Source organism: Colletotrichum jinshuiense, chromosome 9, assembly GCF_051148585.1.
Source record: "Colletotrichum jinshuiense chromosome 9, complete sequence".
In the NCBI taxonomy this organism is placed as follows: Eukaryota; Fungi; Ascomycota; class Sordariomycetes; order Glomerellales; family Glomerellaceae; genus Colletotrichum; species Colletotrichum jinshuiense.
The window spans coordinates 3,574,831-3,596,970 of record NC_139316.1 but is presented as its reverse complement, the minus strand read 5'-3'; the positions used below and the strand labels follow the sequence as shown (position 1 = coordinate 3,596,970).

Sequence of the window (22,140 nt, the reverse complement as noted above, 5' to 3'; positions counted from 1 at the left end):
CTAGTTGTATAGTTTATCTCTTTTCTTCTCCTCTTTATATATAAATATATATATATATATATATATATATTTCTAGTATTACAACCTATATATATATACGTTTATATATAAATCTTTACTTATAATATTAATAAGCTAACGTTATTTGTTTAGATGCTACTAAAAAGTAAAAAAAAATAGGCGGCTGCTACTATTAAGGCGTATATAGTACTTGCTGTTAAGTATAAAATAAAAGAGGGTGGCAGCCCTTCTTTAGAAACTAGGCTTCTACTTAAAAATAGTATGTTTTTATTAACTTTATTTTATCTTTTACTTCCTTTCTAACTTCTTATATAAAAGAAGATAATACCGTCAACCTAGATAGTAGTTTAAAGGGTAAAGGTTTACAGCCTAAGCCTTTAGAACTACCGCCTAGTAATAATAGGTCTAGTAGTATAAAGGGTAAAGGTTTAAGGCCTAAGCCTAATAAGTTGCTAGCTTCTAAACGGTAGTATTAAGGCTATAAGCCTCTTTTAGGTACTATAGGCCCTAGTAAGTATACTTGTTATATAAAGTTCGTTTTAGTTTCTAACATATAAGTAGAAGAGTAGAATAATCCTATTAATTTCTAGAATCCTTAGCAGCTGCTACCGCTTAGAGACGTTATCTATATCTAGTGTATTTATAGTATACTAGTAGGACTATTATATAGTAAGTATATACTTAGTAGCATCTTATAAAAGTACTAATACTACTAGAAAGTTAAAAAGCTGTATATACTAGCAACTAGTAAGGTGCTTTATTTAAAGCTAAGGTTTCTAGCTGCTAATAGGACTTTAGGTATACTTTAAAAGGTATATATATTTATCTACTACCTTATACTAATCCTAGCTAACTATATTTATAGTCTTTTACTTATATAAAAAGTACTTTCTATAAGGCCTTTAATAAAGCTAAGTATAATAAGGGTAAAGGTTAAAGTAAAATAGTAGTAGTACTACCTAGTAGTTAGAATAAAGGTAAGTCTTTAGATAAGCCTGTTTAGCCTCTAGGTGGGAATACACCTATTAATAGCAGTTTAACAGCTGGATTATCTTCTAAAGTAAAACCTTTATTTATAGAGGCGGCTAGTCTTTAGGCTGTAATTAATAGCCTTATTAGATTATATCTACCTGCTAGTATAATCTCTATATATAACGTCCTAATAGATATATATATAGCTACTTTCTAAAAGTAAAAGCTAATTTATATTAGGAACTAGGCTTCTAGAAGCTACTTATACCTCCTAGCTATTAGGGGCTAATACTTTAAATAAAACCAGCCTATAGGCCTTACTTGCTTCTACTTCTTATACTTTATTTCGTTATATTTATAACTATACGTCTTATAGGTTTAAAAGTACTTTAAATCTTTTAAACTTTATATAGAAAAGTAACTTTATAAGCCTATCAGCTGGTATTTCGTCTGTTAGTATAAATACTATAAAGAATAAGCCTTTTATATACTCCTAGCGTAGCTATATATTCTAGATATCTATATAGTGTAACCTAATTAAGATATATTCTCTATTGCCTACTATAAGGTAAATTATCTAGTAGTTGTTATAGTAGATCTTTTATACGTCTTTAAGGTTGAAATTAATATCTTAAAGTAGTTGTTTTAGTATAATCGTCTCCTTTATAGTATTCTTAAGACTAAGGAGCTCTACTTTAGTTGTTAACGTTATAACTATATTCTAGTATACAGCCTTCTACTAGATTAGTCCTCTAAATAGCGAAATTATATATCCTTAAGATAAACGTTATATCTCTTTATTATCTATAAATAAGGCGTCGCCTATAATTAAGAGAACTTACGCTTCTTTACCCCCTAAAATACTAAAGCATAAGGCGAGGTATTAAGTATAGTATAAATAATAGATTACCTAGTTTGCTATAGAATAGTAATAGAAAGACGGGTTTATTAGAAAACATAATAGTATAGTATATATAAAGGCAACATCTAAGTAGATTATTACTATAGTATATAGGATTAACTTAATCTTCTCCTAGTAGGTCTTTACCTTAGTAGGTGTTACTTATCCTTTATACTTCTTAAGTAAAGTTAGAGGTAGTAGGGTTATTAGTATATAGTAGTTAACTATACTAAACTTCTTTACTATGCGTTTAATATATTAGTTGTAGGTAAGGTAGATCTTCTAGACTTTACGATTTTATATAATTTAAATCCTAAAATACTATTAGACTAGTCTTTAGTCCTTAAGTTTATAGTTATATTTAATCCTATTAATTACTTTCTTACCCTTATTTATATAGTTTCTATAGTATAAGATAAGAATATTATCTATATAAAAGAGGACTAAGACGTACTTATTTATTATCTAAAATAGGTATAAGTCCTTATCTATAGGTTTAAGTTTTAGATAATAAAGTATTAAGGAAAACTCCTTATACTATAGTAATAAGGCGTCTTATAGTTTATATAAGGCGTATTACAGCTTAACGTACTTCTTATACTATTTAAAGCCGTCTAATAGATAGCAGACGACTAAAGGGTTGTTTAGTCCTCTTTTAGTATTAAAAAACATATTTATAACGTTAAACTATTAGACCTCTAGATTAAATTATATAATAATTACTATTACTACTCTAAACGTTCTAGTAGTAAGTATTACTATATATATCTATTTAAAGAGGTGTTTTTTTTAAAGATCGCTTTATATATAGATTCTTACTTTATAACGCTTAAGGTATTTATTTTAATTAATCTTATATATAAAAACCTATTTTAAAGGTATAAGCTTCGTTTTTACCTCCTCCTAGTTAATAACTTTCTAGGTGGATATCTTCTTTAATTTACTAATTTCTATACGTATAGCGTTGTAAAACAGCTTTTAGAGGCTAGTTGGCATCTTCTTAACGTCCTTTTATATCTTTAGAAGTTTAATAAGGTTATTAGAGTAGATCTTTACCTTTTATATTCCCTTTTATCTAGTTTGCTTTATCTAGTATATTAATACTTATATAAAGTAGTAGAGGGAAAAGTGTTTTTTAGTTGCCTCTTTATATACTTTACCCTTATCTAGTAAATATATATTAAAGAAGGTATTCTAGTTATATTTTATATATAGAAACGTAAAGTAATTTATAAACTATAGTAAGTATTATAGTTTGTATTTAAAGCCTTAGTCCTTATGGTTGTATACCTGCTTTAACCTATCCTAAGGGTTGCTTTATTCCCTATTTTCTAAATATAGCTATACTAGGTAAGTCTAGAAGTCTTTACCTTAGACTTCTAAATATAAATCATCCTCTACGTTTAGGATTTATAGAGTATTATATCTAATATATACTATATTATCTATATTAGTATATATAACGTTACTAGCTACTAGATTTAGGTTTAAGTAGTTATCTTCTAGTATAGGCGTTGCTTTATTTACTTTAAGAGTTATAATATAAGGTGTATCCACCCTACTATCCTTATTCTAGTTTATATTAAGTTAAGGTATAGGTTTTAAGAAAAGCAACTATCCCCTCTACTAGTTAGGTCCTATTATTCTACTTAGGGGCTGTTTTACTAGTGTAGGGGTTTATAGTAATAGTTGCTTAGTTTTAAGTATTAATACGGCCTTACTATTATCTAGTATTTTAAGAAACTAGAATTTAAGGTTAGTATAAGAGACTAGCTTCTATATCTTGTTTATAACAGTATAAGCCTTAGCTTTTATAATTATAGATTTTACGTCGTCCTTTAAGTAGAAAGTGCTTTTATTAAACGTTATATTATATATAATAATTACTTAGTTAAGTAAGAGTATCTAGATTCTATATAGATTATAGGCGTTTAGAACGTAGCCTACTAGGTATCTAATATACCTTTATAGTTCTACTTTAAAGTTATATCTATTTCTATTTACCTTATAATCCTTCTTTAATAGGTAAGCCTTACAGCTGTATATATAGATCTATCCCTATTATAGGTAAAGTTTATATTTTAGGCTGGCTTAGTAAACAGGTTGCTACTAGCAAAAGTATTACTAAAACTACTGCTTTTTAACTTAAATAGGTAAAAGCTAGGCTTTTTACTATAAAGGGCTTATATTATAAAGGTAGGCAGCTGCTATTACTACTTCAACCTAAAGGGAGGTTGGAAGGCCTATTAAGTCTAGCATCTTAATTACTTATATAATAATCTCTTAGCTAGCCTTTTTACCTCCCCTATTTAGTTCCTTTATATATAGTAGAGTTACTTTAATTTTAATTCTATTATTTAAGGTCTAGACCTAATATTCTATATAACTATTAATTATAATTATAGTGTGTTCTACATCTTGTTGTATTTTATAAACGAGTACGCCTTGCTGTCTGGCTACTTAGTATTTAAAAGTCTAGATGGCTTTAAATACGTTGTTATAGGTTTTACTTATATATAGGAATATAAAGAGCCGGCTAGTAAATTTATCTTTAATTACTAATAGCTAGCAGCTTTAGTTGTAACCTCTTAGGTAGTTAAAAAGGTCTTATAAGATCCTATAATATAGTCTTGTTGCTTTTTGCTTTAACGTTCGTCTAGAAATTACCTGTTTAATATAGGTTGTTACGTAATACTAGTAATTAATATAAGTTAGGCCTTTAATTTTTACCCCCTAAGCGTTAAATATAAGTTTCTTAAGTACTACTAGTATAAGGTGTCTAAATTATAGGTGTTAGAGCTAGGTATTATTACTTCTTATTTTAGGGGTCTTATATAAAGGTTGCTTTATTTTCTATATTACTAATATTAAGGTGCTTATAATTCTAGTATTACTTACTATAATCTATTTATAGGAAGGGTATATAGAACTAGGTTTATATTTAAAGAAGGTAATATTTACCTTCCTTATAAGCTGTTTAACTATAAAACTATCTTTATATCCTCTAATATAAAGGGTGCTATTAAGGCTAAAGTATTAGATCCCTATCTTTTATAGAAGCGCTTTTAATATAATGTTTATATAGAAGTTCTTTATATAACTTATATTTTAAAGTATTAGGTCTTATAGGCCGTTTAACCCGTTTAGTACTCCTTTTAGAATCTAGATTCCTATTATAAGGATAAAGTATAAAGTTATACCTAAGTTAACCCTCTTTTTACCTATTATAAGGTAAATTAAATTAGGCTTTAAGAGATTAAGGTTGTTTATAAGGTGTATAGCTTTATAGTTATCTAGTATTATACTTTATAAGAGGAAGTATAATCCTATAAGTAGAGTTATAAAGACTAATAGTTAATTTAGCTTAAGTATAACGTCTAATATAAGCTCCCTTAAGAGAGGCTTACTTATTATAACTACTATAATATTTACTAGAAGTATTACTTTTCTAGTTAAGTCGTCTTAAAGCTTTTTTTCTTTATCTTTATTTAACTTCCTTTAGAGTTAATTTAAAGGAATCCTTATAGCTTTCAGCTAACTTTTCTAGATAAGTTTAGCTTATAGGTCTAAGTAGTCTCTAGAGTTAATTATCTAATAAATCTATCTACTTTCTTTACTTAAGACTATTATATTTAGGATGTAGGTCTTTTCTATAAGGATTAGTTTAAGGTAAATATAGTTAATTAGATCTACTAGGTGAAAGTAACTATAGGTATATAACTTGCTTTTAGTTTTTCTTTTTAAAGTAAAAGGCTATTTAAAGATTATAGAGTTAAAGTACCCTACTAAAGTTATATAGATTCTAGTTAACTTACTTTAATTCTTCTTATAAAGAGTATCTTTATAAAGCAGGTCTTTAAGTATATTTATATATTAGCTTATATCTAGAACTTTATTTCTACTTTATTCTTACTTTAAAATATTAGTAAGCTTAAAGGTAGCCTATATTAAGGTAAACCTTTATCCTACTGCTTATAAGAACGTTTTTAAGGTGAAAGTATTTTAAACTTCTAGAAGCTTTAGTTGCTTTACTTTAAGATAGACGTCTTAAAAGTCTTTAAGCTAGGTGTTTAGATTTATACTTATATTAGCTTAGTTAATAGCAGCCTAATATTCTTTACGTATAATAGTAAGGTTTATAGAGTTACTTAAGGTGTATCTTTACTTTAAAATCTAGATTAAGGCGTAAAGCATATAGTCTCTTAAGGCAAGTAGCTTTATTTATATAGGTGTAAGGATATCTTCTATAATAGTCTCTTTTATTTATCTATTAAGAGCTTTATACAAGCGTTCCTTTTTAAATTTCTTTATATTACAGCCTGCCTTTCTAGTAATATAGTTTATATACTTCTTAAGGATTCTAGATGATTTCTTTATTAAGGTCTTTAGGTTGTCTAGAGGTATAAATACAACTAATTCGCCTTTTACCTCTACTTATACTTTAATAATTACATTATAGGTAGTATAAGCTGTATTATAGTCTTATCTCTATTACAAGTTTATATAGGAAATCTACTCTTTAAGTAAGAGTATTTCCTTTACTTTACTTAGGTTAGATTTAGAGCTATAGTTATCTAAGTTGACGTATTACTAGACGTCCTTTATCTTAGCTTTAACTTTAAAGGTTAGCTACTAGGTAGGAAAGTTGTATCAGCAAGTCAGCTTCCAGTTAGTAGTAAGGCTTATAGTTGTAGACAACATCGTTATAAAACTAAGCTAGGGAACAAAGAGATAAGGATGAAGGCTTAGGAATTTAATACCAGCGTCGTACTTTCACTCAGGTAGCTAGCTAGTTAGGGTTGGTAGTAGCTAGGCTTATAACTGTCGCATGCCTAAGGTTACTCATACTACGCAGCAGAATAGTGTGAAATAGACGGCTTGTCTTATTAACTATGGATCAGGGGCGAAGGTCTATTTGTACTTCGCCTGGGACCATCGCCGTGGGGCGAATTGGTCGGCCCGGATAAGTGGGTCTTTACGGCAGGCTGCGCAAGGCTGCCCGGAAGGGTTGCGGCATCACGACACATGAAATGTTGGTCATGAAATGGCCAAGTAACCGTGTCTCATACTTCAGGTATCCGACGTCCAGCATCCAGTTTCCCCGTGGAACCGTCTCCGTAGAGCTTCCAGCTTGCCGTCTGCTCGTGTCATTTGTATCTTCAACCCCACGTCCCCCTTTGGCTCTGGCAGCATAATCCAGAGCTTATGCACTCTGAAGGGCCCCGGCAATCTGGTAGCCACTACCCCGGGGGTACTTTTCGTGTTCCCGGCAAGACACTCGGAGGCATATCCTTCTTCGAGTGACATGACTTCCCTAGCTATTGAAGCCGAGAGAGCCGCATCCCAAATACCTTCCCGATGCGGCGCTGACGAGAACAACTCTATCGCTCGTCTCCTAATACTAGAGACGCGACACTTGATAGCCGTGTAGTACAGTACTGGGACGAGATCTAGATCGGTCGTACCATCGCACAGTGAATTGCCAAGTTCCGGGGTTCGACCGCCCGCAGTCGCTGGCGAAATCTCTTCGAGAATATCCTCCGACGAAGAAACTATCCAGGCAAAACGATTCGTGTAAGAATCAAAGACCATCTCATTCCTTGGGTGCAGCGAAGTTTCGGCGATGATTTGTGCCGTGCTATTGTACACAAGCAGCAGCCGGCACGCGAGCCTTTCGCGGTCTGAAAGGCGACTCCATGTGTCGGCCTTGAATTCCTCAAACGTCCGAAGCCACTGCGACAAGTCGTTCCGGAGCACCTGCTGGGTGGCGAGAAGCTCGAATATGTTTTCCGCGTCCTCTCCTATCTCGGTCGCGCGGGCATTTTCTTGGAGCCGGTAGGCTCTGGATACAAGCCCATTCAAGCACTGACTTGCATCGCGGATCGTGCGAAATAATTGGGGCTGTGGATCCGATGGAGGGGGCTGCGAGGTATCGTGGCCGTTGTATGATTCGTTCGTGAGGAGTATAGCCTGGACATCAAGCCGGGAAGTGGCATCTACGAGCCAGTCGTCGACTGGGTCGTTTGGCCTCCTCGCGGCGGAGCTCTTCAGCAGGCTCTTTATCAGCTTTAGGCTGTGTCTAAAGTGGATAATTCCTATCCTGTAGTGCTGTTGGATGAATTCCAAGCACACGAAGATCATGCAGACAATAAGGGCAACGCGGATTGAGTCGCTGCTAGGCGTGCGTAGGTGTGTCTGGAGAAGGAAAATTGATTTGTTGTAGTACTGCAGCATGAGGTTCTCCTGGATAACGGAAGCCTGCCGCTCCGCTTCCTCTCCCTTAACAACACCGGAGAAGGTTATTGTGGATTTGCTAGCAGCACCCAGAGCGAGGACGGCATAAGCCACGGCAGGCTCGGTATAGCTTGCCTGAAGCACCAGGTTCTCCCAGAACAGGGAGTTGAAGACACCAGGCAGTTTCCCCGAAGTCTGACAAACGAACCATTCAAAGTGGCGTCGCTCCGCATAGCTTAGCCCCGCGATAACGGCGGAGGATATGTAAGAGGCTTCAATTTGAGGCTTTGTGGGATATCGGGCCGTCAAGGCGCTCTGAATGCCGGTCCAGACGTTGTGTCCGCTGCAGACACTCCCGGCGAGAAGACATCGGCGACATGATGGCCGCTTGTCATCGGGGTTGACCCTTCGAACTCTATCAAACGGCTTAGCAAAGAAGTTCATCGTTGCTCTCCCCGCCCACATGTAACGGATGTGGAGACTCACTTGCAGGCAGGGCAGCCGCTCTTGGGCTTGGGAGGTGGCCAAGACTTTGTTCCAGCTTTCCCGAGTCGGGCTCGGCTGCTGTTCGTAACGGCGGGCTTTGGTGCGAGTGTACGGTACTCTGACATGATTGACAACGGCAGCCGTACGGGCGCGAAGAGAATTCCGGAATCCCAGAATCCCACCGGCAGCAGATGGAGCTGGGCATCACCTTAACCCGGGAGGTTTCGCAAGAGTAGAAGTAATACGAATCGACGAGAGAGACCGACTCTTACGTCAAAGGAGGGGTTGGCGGACGAACTGTAACCTGGAATATTAAGTTTGCCTTGCCCTGATTCGTTGGCTCCTTTTAAAGTTTCACCCTCTGAGTTAAAGCTCTGGCCCAGCCAAGGGCAGCTACACGAGCAAAATTGAGCCGAGGTTGAGTTTGGAATCGAGCTTTTGCTTCGACAAATGAATGAATGCATGTCGACGGCAGAAGTAAACAGTTAATTATAAGAATTCACCTAGTCCAGCAACCGCGGAGAACGTCAAAACGGGCTATACACTTACAGATGATTGATATTCCATTGCTATGAGAAATCTATGCAAGGATGAATCACAGTTTCGCCTACAAATTTTGAGTTTAGTCACGGACATGTTAGTTGCTTCGCACAGCCCCCGACAGGCTGTCTGGACATTAAAAGCCAGGGCTTGAAAACAGGAAGAAGCCCATCTTCTGCCTCCACTCATCATGCCATTCAGAAAGCAAACAACCGCTTGTTTCATTCCAAACAAGCCCATGGCTGGGAAGCTCTCCAAACTTGGCAGAATCAGGGCTGCGGACGGACACCCGGTAGGTTGCGCCTTGATAGAAAATAAGTTCAAGGCGGCAGGTTCATTCATCTAAATACTCTATGCGGGATCGACCCAGATCCGGCACTGCGGTAACAGCCCTGTAAAGTGATGCTTGCATTACAATTAGAGAACAAATACCCAGGACAACCTTATTTCATCTCTAATCTCTAATAGCTGCTACCAAACCTGGGCATTCAACTTACAACGGGCATCGGGTCCTTTTCTGCGCCATACGGCCATTCCCGCTCTGCGTCGTCCCGGTAATTTGTCCCCGCAGATCACTTAGCTCCCTTGTGTTCGGTCTCCCTAGGCCGACTCACGCCAACTCTCCCAGCGCCGCTATTCCGAATGTCTCGTCGCTTGGGCCGAGCTCGAATCCAGTGATGGCTTTCCAACTACTGCAGAGATCAAGCATGGGCGGGCTTTTAACGTGATTCAAAGTCGTGAGCCCGACGTAGGAGAGGTTTGAATAAACCGCGAGATTGCTGCCGAGCCACAGGAGGTCATGCGAAATGCGAGAGATGAAGCCCCGGAAGTAGAGCCTTCTGAGAGTGCGTGGCAGTGTCCTGATCAACCCATTTGGCGTGCGGTGCGAGGCGGACCGCGATCCAGCGGCTTCCTCGTCTTCAAGCCATCTTTCCAACTTTGAGCCGTGGCCAGGGATGAAACTATAGAGATCCATCCAAAGGCTCTCGAGCTTGTCAAAGTCTGTGAGGGTGTCGATTGTGTTTCTCACGGCCGATGCTCCGTAGAAGTCGATGCAGATCACGCGAAGCGTGTCGACGTGCGTTTCTCTGAGGGCCTGGACAATGTCCCGGGGCTCCGCATTATCGTAGCAGAGCTCGTACGACTGTATGTATTTGAATGACTTCAATGGCCCGCATTTTTTGATGATGTAGTCGATGTCACCCCGGCTAAACGCGACTTGGTTGAGAGTGAGGCATGTAATGTCTTTCAACAACGACGGGGTCAGGCTCTGCCAACATAGGCCGGAAGAGGAATTTCCTGTCTCCATGTACAGGTTGCGAATGGAGGAACCCGGGTTCTTGATGATGTCGAAATTAATGTCCTCCCAGTCGAGGTTGACATCGACCGGCCTTACGGCGAATGAGGTGAGCTTCGGCAACTGCGGAGAGCTTTGCCTGCTCCCCGGAAGTCGTAGGTTGAACTCCGAGACCGTGCAGCCCAGCTGCTCCAAGTTGGTCATCTTGAGCAGCAGAAGCTTGACGAGGATTCCATACTGGGCGAACTCGATCGAGTCCTGGATCCGATACTGGGACCGTGACGGGGCGGACACCACCCACAGGTTCCCCGGGCAGCTAATTCCGGCGCTTGACGCCACTCGGTGGACGAAAGCAAAGTCGCGCGGGAGGGTGGCATCCATGTACGTATAGCCGTCAAAAAGCTCAAGGTAAAGCTGCCGAACTGCAAGCCCGACCTCGGGCTTTGCTGTGATGAGCCGCAAGAGGCCGATCATTTTGGAGACGCGATTTGTGCCGTGTATGCTGATATCCCGGTACAGGTACAGCGAGTCGATGATGATGTCTTGATGCTTGCGGCTGGTCAGAGACAGGCTCAGCAAGTCTTGCAACCCTGGGCGCAGGACGCTGGCCACGGCATCGTGCCTGAACCGATCGAGAGGTGTGTATGTTGGGCGACTGGATTTCTGCCCCTCTTCTTCGTTGTATTGTGCGAGGGCGAAGATGTCCTGGATATTGTACTTGGGACGCAAATGAGAGCAAATGTACAGAACAAGCTCCGTGGGAAGGTCAGTAAATTGAGCCATTATGAGAGAGACGTTAGCGGTGACTGGTGAGGAAGAAACGGTTCAGCTTTTCGTCCGGACAGCGGCGGCCTGGGGATGGATGATATAGCCTCAGTGATAAAGTCCTGCCTGCAGGAATATCTTCAGACACGCCAGCCCGTGGGAGCGATGTCTGACTATACTCTGCAGTACGTCCCAGCAGAACCTTGAGAGTTCCAGACACACAAAGTGTAGTGCATAATGCTTCGCGACCGACCTCAAAGCCCCGTCAACCTGGGCGCCAGGTGGAAAGCCACGGGTCTGCAACTTGATTTTCGTCTTTGTGTCTTGCTCGGCCAACTTCCATCAGCTTCGCCGCCTTGAGCCTGGCCTTACAGTTGCTGAAGAGTGAGATACAATGAAACCCAACCTTGAAGAACACAACCAGCTAGCCAGCCAGATCGCCGGCGTAAGTCTTTCTCCCGCTACTCTCTTTCTCTCCTCCCGCCTAGTATCGTGACTGAATCCTCGCCCAGGCAGTAGTGCACAACGCTTGGCAGGAGAAGCTACGAGTGAAAATTACGACAAGGGTTTAGGTAACACTGAAAAGGGGCTCATTCTCTTTTGCCTCTTTTGGTTTCTTCTTTCGAACCATCCGGGCTCAGAAGTCTCACAGGACGCCTTTCTCCGACTCCTTCCTCTCAGCTAACACCCCAATACCTTGCTGGCTTCTTCGATGGAGACGACTGGCTCTTTACCAAAGGCATTATCACTTATCAAAGCAACACTTGAAAAAGGTCACTCGCTTTTGCGTCTTATGACAAATGATATCAGTCGTCAGGCAGGCACTACAAAAGAGACCAGCCTCGTTACACAATAGCCATGCAAGCAGGTATCAATTCCTCTACGTCTATCGTAAGAAATAAACAAGTCTCCAAATCAACCTTCCTCGAGTGGCCTCCTCACAAAAATCTCCAACGCTCCTCTCATCTTCTCCTCGATGGCCTTTCTTTCCTTGTCCTTCACCGGTGACCCAACCCTACAAACAGCCTTGCCAAACACCTCGCCGACCCTCCTCTCTCTCGCCCGCCTCCTCGCAAGCGCCGCCTCCGCAGCCGCGTTACCCCCCGTCAGCCTTCTAAAACTCAAGCTCCTCCGGTTGGGCTTCTGTACCGTCAGTGCCTCGGCCTCGGCCTTGGATATAGGCGCCAGTTCCGACACGACCTTGGACAGCGTCGCGGTTAGGAACACAAAGGCAATGTTATGGTTCGGCGCCGTAGCTAGGATGTCCAGTACCGCTGTCTTGTCGTCCTCGACCTCGGAGGAAGAGCGTGTGGTGGCGTAGCTGAGGTGGGGAATAGCGAGCTCGATTTTGGCCCAGAGGGCTGCTGTGATGATGCCATCCGTCAGGCCGCTGAGGAAGAGGAGCAGGACCTCGGAGATGACTTCGAGGCGGTGGAGAGATGGTGTTTCAACGGGGAGTGCGTCGATGAGGGGCTTGTCGTTGTCGAGCGCTTCGATCAAGGCGACCACCTGGCTGTCTCTGAACTCTTTGTCATTGAACAGCCACGCGGTCTCGTCGAACGGCCAACCTGGTTTGTCGAGTGGAACGGCATGTTCTTCAATCATGTTTGCGTCCGCGAGGGCGCGAGCAGTCATGACTTCGATTGCCTCTGTGAGCTTGAACAACTCCTTGGGGGCGGCGCAGTGGACTTCCAGGTCGTACGGGATAGAGTTGGACCCCTTCTCCGCCCTTGACTTGATGAACGCCCGGATGCCCCCGTCAGGTATGCGGATGAGTTCGTCTATTGACCGACCAAAACATGTCGGAAGCCAGGTTGCGCTGACGGGGATGAAGTGATCCCTTCCATCTTCGACACGGAGGACAAGAATATCCTCCAGCGATGCACGACCATCGTTGAGCGCCCGGGCATGAGAAATATCGCTGACGTAGATCTCTAGAACACTGCTCACAGTCTCGCCAGGCTCCAGCGTCACCTCATTTCCAAGATCTGGAGGTTCTTCACCGTCGATTTCGACGTCTGTACGCTTGAACGACGTGCTTAGCCAGGCCGGGGGGCTTGGCGCATCGGAATCATCCTCAATCGTGGGCTTCTCGACAAACGTGAATTTGGCCGGTACTCTTCCGGTGTTTGCTATCGTCAGGGAAGCCGTGTGCTTACTACGGTACCCAATGTCGCCAAAGTCGACGGCTTCACCCAGGTCCGCCTGTGTGTTGTCACCCTTGGCATGTGCATCTGGGTTGTCGAGTATGATCGTAATCAGAGGCCGTCCTTCATTCTCTGCCCTGTCCAACTCCTTTGCTACTTCAGCATGAATCTTGGCCTTGAGTTCAGGCACCACGGCGTCATAGTCGAGGGTAAAGATAGAGATGATGGGCTTGTGGTCTGAGGAGATAATCCGTTGGTGAGAGGTGTAGATATCGAGCTGTATTCTGTCCGTGAACCCTTCCTTCGTGACCACTTCTTCCGGCTCGTTGTCGTCTTCTTCGTATTCGTCGTAATCAACGCCAGCTTCGCCAGTGGGCAGCTCTTCGCCATCCGCATCAGGGTCGTAGCTGAACAGCACATCGTCATCGTCGGTCGCATGGTCGATGCCCCGTGCTGTCATTTCTTCGTCCTTCTTCTTTGCCTCCTCGGTGTCCTTGACTTTTTGCTCGTATGCCTCTCTGTCTTTTCTTGTTCTGTACAGTATTCGATCACACCAGCTTGGGGCTCTTTGCTTCTCGCTCGAGTCAAATAGACTAATGGTGCCGACATCGTACTTGTACGACGGCAGGAATGTAATCGGCCCCTCCCGCCAGCCGTCGTGGAAAGCCTTCTTCTCCCTGATGATCCTTCGCAGCTGGTCATGGGGCAAGAGGGAGTCCAAAGTGGCTTGTAATGAGGCGGGATCGTCACTCGGGTCAGGCAAAAAGTCATCGGGATCCGGCAGGGGGCTTGTGGAGCCGTCAAAGCTGGGCTCCGACGACAGAGTGGTGTCGATGGTTGACGTATCATCGTCGCTGTCGTACTCCTTCGAGTTCTTGACCACTAGCACCTCCCCCCCGGCGATGACTTTACGACCCTTCTTGTCCAAGTCGTACTCCCCACGGGTATGCAGTTGAAGCAGATGCCGAATGTCGTTGCCAGGAAGGCCATCGACCCGGAAGTTAAGATCACCGAGCCAGAAGGCAAAGTCTTCGTCACCAATCTTCTCTGTCTCGGCGTCGTTCTCCCCGGCAAGGTTGATCGACTCGAACTGAGTCCGGGTCAAGATCTGGCCGACATCCCATAGTCTCCGGTCCAAGTATGTCTGCTCCGCGCCGCTAGCCAGGTGGCAGTTGACAAAGACCATACGGGTCGTCTCCCCAAGGAGCATACGAGTCGTCACGGCGCCCTTGTTTCCGAGGTAGCCGAAGAGACCCGTGCCGACGGAGACGGTGCTCACGTTGCTGACCGTCGGCGCCACTTCAGGGGAAGCGTACGCCAACATCAGCAGACCAGACATCTGCTCCGCAGCGACAAGCTCATACCCCTCGGGCATGGCGTTCTCCAGAGCCTCCTTCCACTTCTGCATGGGGGCTGGGTCGGAGGACATGCGAGTCATATAGTCCCTTGCCATGTTCAAGTCGACAATCTCTTGCAAGCCCAGCACGTACAGCCCAATCTTGTCCCCTCCCACGAGGTGCACAGAGGCGTTGGGGTCATCATCGGCTGATCCTTTCTTGTTGTCGGGGGGTGGGTTCGTCTCGACTGTGTCGTGGTCGGACACATTAAGCTTCGAGAGGGACGTGTCGATGCCGTATCCGCCGACGAACCAGCTCGCCAGGTCCTTGTCGGTGCCCGGGCACGCGGCAACATTCCATGTTCCGATCTTGACGCGGATGCGGTGGGGCCGGACGTACTCTGCGCGGCGGGCGTAGACGGCGCGGGCGAGGGAGTGCGGCGTCGAGGTGAGGTCGACGGGCTCTGACGTCGTTGAGGGGACGGTCTCGGAGTGCGCCATCGCGGAAGCGAAGGTTTACGCAGGAGAATCGAGTTACCAAAGTGTTGGGAGCTTGGGAGGAGGGGTGGCCTCGTGGTTTTGAGCGCGGCGGGGAAAAGGAGTGAGACACGAGGCCGGTCGGGGGGTCGGGGTCCTTCGCTTGTGCTTGTCGTCGGTCAGCCCGGAGTCGTCCGGCGCATGATGTTCGTATTTCCGGCGTGGCTACGAGTCGTCGTAAGTGAGGTCACGGACCAGGATGGTAACAGTTATGCGTAGATAGATACGAGAGGGAAGACAGCCGCCGTAGCAGCAACAGAAAGAAGAAGCAAAGGAACAGATGAAATCCCCAGAGGAAGAGGAAGAAGAAGCAGACGAAATAGTACGGACGAGGCAGGACACACGACACGCACAGAAACTGGTGGGGTAGCGGGACGGCGACGACGAAAAAAGAGGAAAAAGTTGCTGGGTATTATTTGAATGGTGATGTACTGACTGACTGCTGTATGTAGCCTGGGGGCTGGCGGGGGGAAGGATTGTCGCCGGGATCTGGAATGACTCTCGTCCACACACACCTCACCTCGGCCGGCCTGTTTCTAGGACGGGTACCAGTGACGTGACGTGCATCTTTTTGGGGGGGCTGTTGCAGCTAAATCACATCGCGTCGTAAGGCGGGCACACGCTATGTACATGCGCTACTGACAGCACAGCAGGCACAGCACAGCGCTGACTTGGAATGACAGGGGGACAGCCAGGGTCCATTCTTGTCCGTTCTTTTTTGCACTGCCACAGCACTGGGATTGGCGGGGTAAAAGCACGATAAGGTCAGCGGGCAACGGGCAGTGGGCAGCAGCTGGAAATAATCCGACGATAAGGCTGGGCGGACCCACCCACTGCCGAACTGACCTCATTCTCATCTTCCCGCCTTGCCTCAGCCTGGCATCTGCACCTCGCGATTTCTACCCACCAAACCTTCACCACCGCGCTGTCAACTCTCGACCCAGTCGCCATTGCTCAATCGACGAGCTAACCTTCTGAGAGGCTCTCATCGGCTCATTCATCCAGTCTGAACAGGGACCGCAGCCAGTGGCTATCCCGGTGCCACGTCTGCGACCGCGGCCGCATCCCCACCACCTCTTCCTCCTCGTCCCCTCCATAACATCAACACCACCCACCGCGAACAGCTTCAGACTACAAACGCCATGTCCCGGCCAAACACCCGCAAACGCGGCCACAACCGCATCCCCTCCGCCTCGGGCCTAGGTCCGAGGCCCGTCCAATCCGACTACGAGTCCGACGCAGCCCACTACATCGACAGCCACCCAGTGCCGAACCCGAATCCCGCCCTCTTCAACCGCACCAACACGGAGCTCAACCTGTCCGTCCTGCGGCGCTACCTCCCCTCCATTAACTCCACCCTCTCCATCGCCGCCAACGCCGTCGTCTACACCTTCAACCCCTCCCTCCCGGGCTGGGACAAGACGGGCATCGAGGGCACATACTTCCTCTGCATGCAGGATCCCGCCCCCGGCACCCAGACTCCCCGCGCCTGCATCTTCGTCCTCAACCGCCGCGGCCTGGAGAACGTCATCCTGGACCTGGGCGACGTCGCCGACTTCGAGGTCATGGACGAGATCTACATCTTCCGCCTGCGCGGGGAGGCGGAGAGCAACAAGGTCATGGGCATCTGGATCCACGCCGACAAGGAGGATACCCGCGTTATGAACGCCGCCTTGATCAGCGAGACGCTCAAACATGTCCGCATCGCCGAGGAGAAGGCCCCCGGCGCCGGCGTCCCCGCACAGGAGGAGGAGCTCGGCCCCGCCATGCAGGCCATCGGGCGGAGATTGAGCTTGAGCGACCTGTTTGGCGCGCAGAACGGGGTCAAGGGCTAGGAGCTCATGGTCCTTGATGCAAAGGCCAAGGAAAGGGCGCTCTCCATGAGAAGTTTGGGCGTCATGGATGATTCCGATGCCTGGAGAGACCGATGCTGAGGCGGTTGACAATTATGTCTATTACGAGGACCCCATGCACGAAGGAAGGATCAATACGGCGTGCGAGGGGCGAGGCTGTAGTCAGCAATACGATAGATCAACGCAAGGGATGACAGGCCGTGCTAAGGGGCTCGCGGACACGAGCGGCGGTAAAACCCAATGATACCCTTGATTAAGAAAAAAAAAGTCATTTTTTTCATACATGGAAGCAGACTCGTGATAGGGCTTCGCAAGGCCCAGCAACCATCCGTCGTGACTCGCAAGTCTAGAGGGGGGGGATTTTCTATTACAACCCCGAATTTCCGACCCATCCCAGGCCATGCCCGTTAAAAAAACAACAAAGAAAAAAATAACTGCCCCATTACCGCAGTGTCATGTAAAGCCCCCCGCCCAAGAGAAAAGTCCATGGAAAAGACAATGTGCCTCGCTCATACCGTGCCGCTGATGCTGAGCTCCCGGATCTCCTGCAGCACCTGCTCGACGCGCTGGTCCAGCTGGCCCTGGGCGTACTGTTCTCGCGTGTCTGCGTCGAGGTACTGCTGCACTTGCGCCATGCGGCTGTATGCCTCGGCGCAGAAGCGCAACTGGATCTTGACGAGAGCTTCGAAGGTCGGGTCCAGGTACGGCACGCGGAGGTCGATGAGCTGCGGCAGCTCCGTCGACAATTGCTCGTTGAGTTGCTCGTAGGCTGCCTTGGCCATCTCCATCTCCTTCTCGGCCCGCGGTAGCTTGGTGACGTCCTTGTCGGGCTTCTCGACCAACTTCTTCACCTTGGCACGCAATGCGTCGTAGTCGAGGAGCTTGTGGCCACGCTTCTTGATGCCTACAATGGTGTCAGTGACTGGGATTCAGGGGTATCATGGATATACCGACATTCGTTGACGTCTGGGAAGTAGGCGCAGAAGCGGGAGATGGGTTCAAGCACCGTTTGTCTGGGTTGATTGTCAGCTGACTCGTTAAAAGTCGACATCTTGGCAGGGCATCGTACTGGTAAGGGCCATCGAGGGCCTTGATCGTCTCTGCATCGAGGTCCTCCACGGCCTGCTTGTAACTCCTGCTCACGCCATCCTTCGCTCCGGCATCTCCGTAGAATGCGTCTATTGTTTCGGCAATACGCATCTGGGAGGCAGTCATGGCTGGGAATCGGATTAGCCCGCCGCCGTGGTTCGGAGAAGGAACAGACCACCGCAAACGTACCTCGCAATGAGTCCAGGTAGCCCTTCGCCTCCTTCTGCAGCCGTAACGACGCCGTCTCCATGGTTCTGAATCGTCTGCCAAAAGTCTCAGTATCGCCGTTGCGGCTGTCGTGGAACCTTAGTCGGGGGTATCCCACCTTTCCTCAACTTCGTAGTCTCGGTCGTTCGTCTTCTCCACATGACCTGCCAAGATCAGAACCAGGTTTGTGACTCCTTTGGAAACGGAGAGGGCTCACCCGTCTTCATCATAACCTGTGTCGTCGCGCGGTTGACATTTTTCTTGAAGCCTGTTGCCATTCCATCAGCCCAGTGTCCCAAAGCCAGTGTTGCGTTGTGCCCAGCGTGCGCCCCTGTGCGCCCAGCAATGAGGGGTCGTCCGAGTTTGTCGTACCTGCCCACGACATCTTGCCGGCCGTTTGTGTGTGCTTGTTCGATCTCGCTCAAAGGGATAAAATAAAATAAAATCCGTAGGAAAGGTGCTCGAGCGGTGTGTATTGATCACTGGGTGGTTCGCGGGTATCGTTCGTTGTGGCCGTTTCGTCGTCCAAAGGTTAAAGTGAAAAAGGAAATGCTTCCTGGAGGTTTTGATTGCGCGGACGAATCACTCATCAATACAGGCTGGGGAAACCCAACAGCAGCGCCCAGCAGCGGAAACCGACGTCAGCGTCAGCGGGCGAGGCTCAGACTGCGCCACGGCCTTAGCGGCCTCGGCACTCCTAGCGTCAAGATCGGTTGTGGCGCAGTCTCCACTCGGAGGGACCGAGTGCCGTTTTCCGGGTTCGTATCTGTGCACTACTTCTCGTATGCTTTTATGCATGTCAGACTTCTTGATTATGCAGCCTTAAGACAAAATCACAGTATTAATCGTTGCATGCAATCCCTGCGAACTTCTTTAAAGCTGAAGGCTTTCTTACCCAAGCACTCAAAATTCACGTTTGTTCTGACATTCAACACCCGCCGGCTTCATTCGACTTATCAGCAAATATGACGGCGCCTCGCTTTCTCCTCATCAGTCTGGGGAACCCCGAACCCTACTACAACACACTTCACTCTGCTGGTCATCATGCCCTGAATTCCCTTCAAAAGCTCCTAGGGCCTTCGCAGCCGGCTTTTCACAGGGGGCGGTACGGCGGCACCTCATGCCTTGCCTCAATCGGCCCCAAATATGCAATGATCCAGAGTCCTGCCATTATGAACGTCTCAGGCAAATGGGTTGCCAAGGCATGGAAGGAGACGCTTGGCACTCGACCCCCGGCGGATCTGAGTCTCGTCCTCGTTCATGATGACCTGGAAGAGGAGCTTGGTGTTGTCAAGAAGAGAAAGTGGAAGAGCAGTCACAGGGGCCACAATGGAGTCAAGAGTGTAAACGCATGCCTTCGCCAGGCAGATTACCCTGGTTCAGAGTGGGCGAGGGTCTCAATTGGTATTGGCCGGCCAGAGGCACGGGAGAAGGCTACGGTATCTGACTATGTCCTACGTCCAATGTCGAGACAGCAATGGTCTGCTCTGGATGCCAGTGCAGCACCGGGTGTCTTGGGATGCCTTCTTGAATGGGAGGACAAGCTGGCAGCCGCCGCCGCCTCCGCCGCCACCTCCGCCGCCGCTGCTGCTGCTGCTGCTGCTGCTGCTGCTGCTGGGAAGTGAAGTGAACGACTCCGCCTTTGCGCTGTCAGCGCCGGATATACTCAGCGGCTCCGACCCCCCGGCCCAATACTCGTCGTCAGGCCGTCGCGACGATGTCCAAACGGGCGAACGACCAAAAGTATATACGGCAAGCCGCTTCGTCCGACGAGTAACCGGCGACACTACTTTGTCACCGATGCCGGACGCGCCTCGCTTCGAATGTGCAGACCTGTATGGCTACATACCCGTGCCTATTTGCCCCTTCGGACAATTCAAGAAATGGCCTGCGGTCATCCTCAAGTGGCCTCATCTGGTCCAGGCCGGCCATCCAGCCACTTGCTCATGTACGGCCCGTCGAGCCAATATCCAAGCTTGGCGTAGTAGCTCCTCACTCCCACACCAGAAATGACACTAATCTTCTCACTTCCGTGCTCGTCTCTCGCGATTCTCTCCGCCTCTTCCATGAGAAGTGTGCCGAAGCCCTGGTGCTGGAACTTCTTAGGGTCTCGGGCGTGGACTGGCACAGCGGTACCGTACACGTGCAGTTCTCGTACTAGACTTGTCGGCTGCCCGATGAGCTCCTCACGGAAAGTGTACTTTTCAGTACACTTGCGTAGTCGGAGCAAGGCCACGAGGATATCCTGCTTCGGGTCCTCATATGCAAGGAACGTCTCCCAACCGCCGTTCGCGGTGTAGTCTCGCCGCACAAGCTCAATCTGGTTGGGCCGGATTTTGTTTTTCACTTCGTTCACACCGACCTCGCGCGTTCGCACGTCTCGACACGTCGTACCGAAATCCTTCATTCTCGCCAATGCCAGCTCTCGCAGGTTGCCGTTCTCCACGCCAGATGTGACCAGCGGCATAGGGATATCTCTCTGAACTCGGTAGATACGGGTCCATGGCGGAATTAGTGCCAAGATTCTTGCGACAAGATCGATCAGACCGTTAGGCGTGTAGTTCTGGTAACGGCCTGTTCGCCACAGCTCGTACAGGCCGGTGCCTCTGATTACAAGAGTCGGGTAAATCTTGAGACCATCCGTGCGGAACGCAGGGTTCTCGAAGTACTCTCGGAACTGATCCAGATCTCTCTCCATGCCCACATTAGGTAGATCGGGCATCATATGGCTGACTACCTTGAAGCCAGCGTCCTTGGCTAGGCAAAATGTCTCGGCGACAGCGGCAACAGTGTGCCCGCGATTCGTATCTCTAGCCACATCCTCATAAAGTGACTGGACACCAATCTCGAGTCTTGTGCACCCATACCGCAGCATGTCCGACAAATGAGGCTGCCAGCAGTAATCCGGCCTCGTCTCGATAGTAATACCGACGCATTTAATGTTGCTCATCTCGCTAGCCTCTACAGCTTCGTCCACATTTGAGGTTTGGTATCCACTGAGCGCGTTGTGCAGTTGCGCGATGAAGTCCTCTCTGTATGCAACCGACAACGACATGAAGGTGCCACCCATAATGATGTATTCTACCTTGTCGACGGAGTGTCCAAGGGACTTTAGCTGGTCGACTCGGCCACGGGCCTGTTCGAAGGGGTCATATCGTGCTCGAATAGCTCGCATTGAGGTGGGTTCGTAACCAGTATATGACTGTGTGCTGTACTCGAAGTCGGAGTCCGGTCCGCCAGGGCAGTAGACGCAAATGTTGCCGGTGTAGGCGATATGCGGGCATCTGTGAGGTTTGCACATAACTGCCACTACCGCGATACCCGAGGATGTTCCTACATATTGGGTTAGGCTTGCGACTCCTCATTTTCCACAGACTATGGGGACGTACTAATGGGCTTCGCAATCAGCTTCGGCAGGATGTACTTCTTGTAGTGCTCGGGGATCGCAGCAATAATGGCAGTCAACGGGGGGATGTTGGCCAGCTTGTGCTTCCTTGCGAACTTGTTGCGCAAAGCGTTCAGGTTGAGATCCTTGTGCGGATTTTTGGGATCTCTGACGGCCTCATGATCCTCAATCAAGGCGTTGGCGAGGTCTGCACAGCATCGAAGGAATCGTTCGTTCTCGGGGGGCAGGTTGTCGTTCTTGGACCGCGCCTTGGTGACTGTGGCAGTTGTGGTCGCCATGTTGACGGAGAGGTAGACTTTTCGAGCGGCGCCGGTTTGATTTGCGGTATTGAGATCGAAGTCGTATTGAG

The 22,140-nt window shown here is 47.0% G+C and overlaps 7 protein-coding genes across 7 annotated transcripts; 2 read left to right on the top strand and 5 right to left on the bottom strand.

The window, feature by feature from the left end:
• Nucleotides 1-7,275: 7,275 nt before the first annotated feature.
• EsH8_IX_000949 (uncharacterized protein) lies at nt 7,276-8,593 on the bottom strand (the record flags this gene model as incomplete). The annotated part of the gene is made up of 2 exons (XM_083267285.1): nt 7,276-7,289; nt 7,360-8,593. The coding sequence occupies 2 exons, from the start codon at nt 8,591-8,593 to the stop codon at nt 7,276-7,278; spliced, it is 1,248 nt and encodes a 415-aa protein (XP_083130850.1).
• A 1,171-nt stretch (nt 8,594-9,764) lies between these two features.
• EsH8_IX_000948 (uncharacterized protein) lies at nt 9,765-11,234 on the bottom strand (the record flags this gene model as incomplete). The annotated part of the gene is made up of 1 exon (XM_083267284.1): nt 9,765-11,234. One exon carries the CDS (start codon nt 11,232-11,234, stop codon nt 9,765-9,767), a length of 1,470 nt encoding a protein of 489 aa, XP_083130849.1.
• An 897-nt stretch (nt 11,235-12,131) lies between these two features.
• Nucleotides 12,132-15,200, bottom strand: EsH8_IX_000947 (Endonuclease/exonuclease/phosphatase; the record flags this gene model as incomplete). The annotated part of the gene is made up of 1 exon (XM_083267283.1): nt 12,132-15,200. One exon carries the CDS (start codon nt 15,198-15,200, stop codon nt 12,132-12,134), a length of 3,069 nt encoding a protein of 1,022 aa, XP_083130848.1.
• Nucleotides 15,201-16,378: 1,178 nt separating this feature from the next.
• On the top strand, nt 16,379-17,071 carry EsH8_IX_000946 (Dcp1 family protein; the record flags this gene model as incomplete). Its single annotated transcript, XM_083267282.1, has 1 exon — nt 16,379-17,071. The coding sequence occupies one exon, from the start codon at nt 16,379-16,381 to the stop codon at nt 17,069-17,071; it is 693 nt and encodes a 230-aa protein (XP_083130847.1).
• A 527-nt stretch (nt 17,072-17,598) lies between these two features.
• EsH8_IX_000945 (amphiphysin-like protein RVS161) lies at nt 17,599-18,770 on the bottom strand (the record flags this gene model as incomplete). The annotated part of the gene is made up of 7 exons (XM_083267281.1): nt 17,599-17,993; nt 18,044-18,102; nt 18,159-18,306; nt 18,368-18,441; nt 18,504-18,549; nt 18,603-18,653; nt 18,758-18,770. The coding sequence occupies 7 exons, from the start codon at nt 18,768-18,770 to the stop codon at nt 17,599-17,601; spliced, it is 786 nt and encodes a 261-aa protein (XP_083130846.1).
• Nucleotides 18,771-19,350: 580 nt separating this feature from the next.
• On the top strand, nt 19,351-20,010 carry EsH8_IX_000944 (aminoacyl-tRNA hydrolase; the record flags this gene model as incomplete). The annotated part of the gene is made up of 1 exon (XM_083267280.1): nt 19,351-20,010. One exon carries the CDS (start codon nt 19,351-19,353, stop codon nt 20,008-20,010), a length of 660 nt encoding a protein of 219 aa, XP_083130845.1.
• A 275-nt stretch (nt 20,011-20,285) lies between these two features.
• EsH8_IX_000943 (Elongator subunit ELP3) lies at nt 20,286-22,069 on the bottom strand (the record flags this gene model as incomplete). The annotated part of the gene is made up of 2 exons (XM_083267279.1): nt 20,286-21,718; nt 21,775-22,069. The coding sequence occupies 2 exons, from the start codon at nt 22,067-22,069 to the stop codon at nt 20,286-20,288; spliced, it is 1,728 nt and encodes a 575-aa protein (XP_083130844.1).
• Nucleotides 22,070-22,140: the final 71 nt, after the last annotated feature.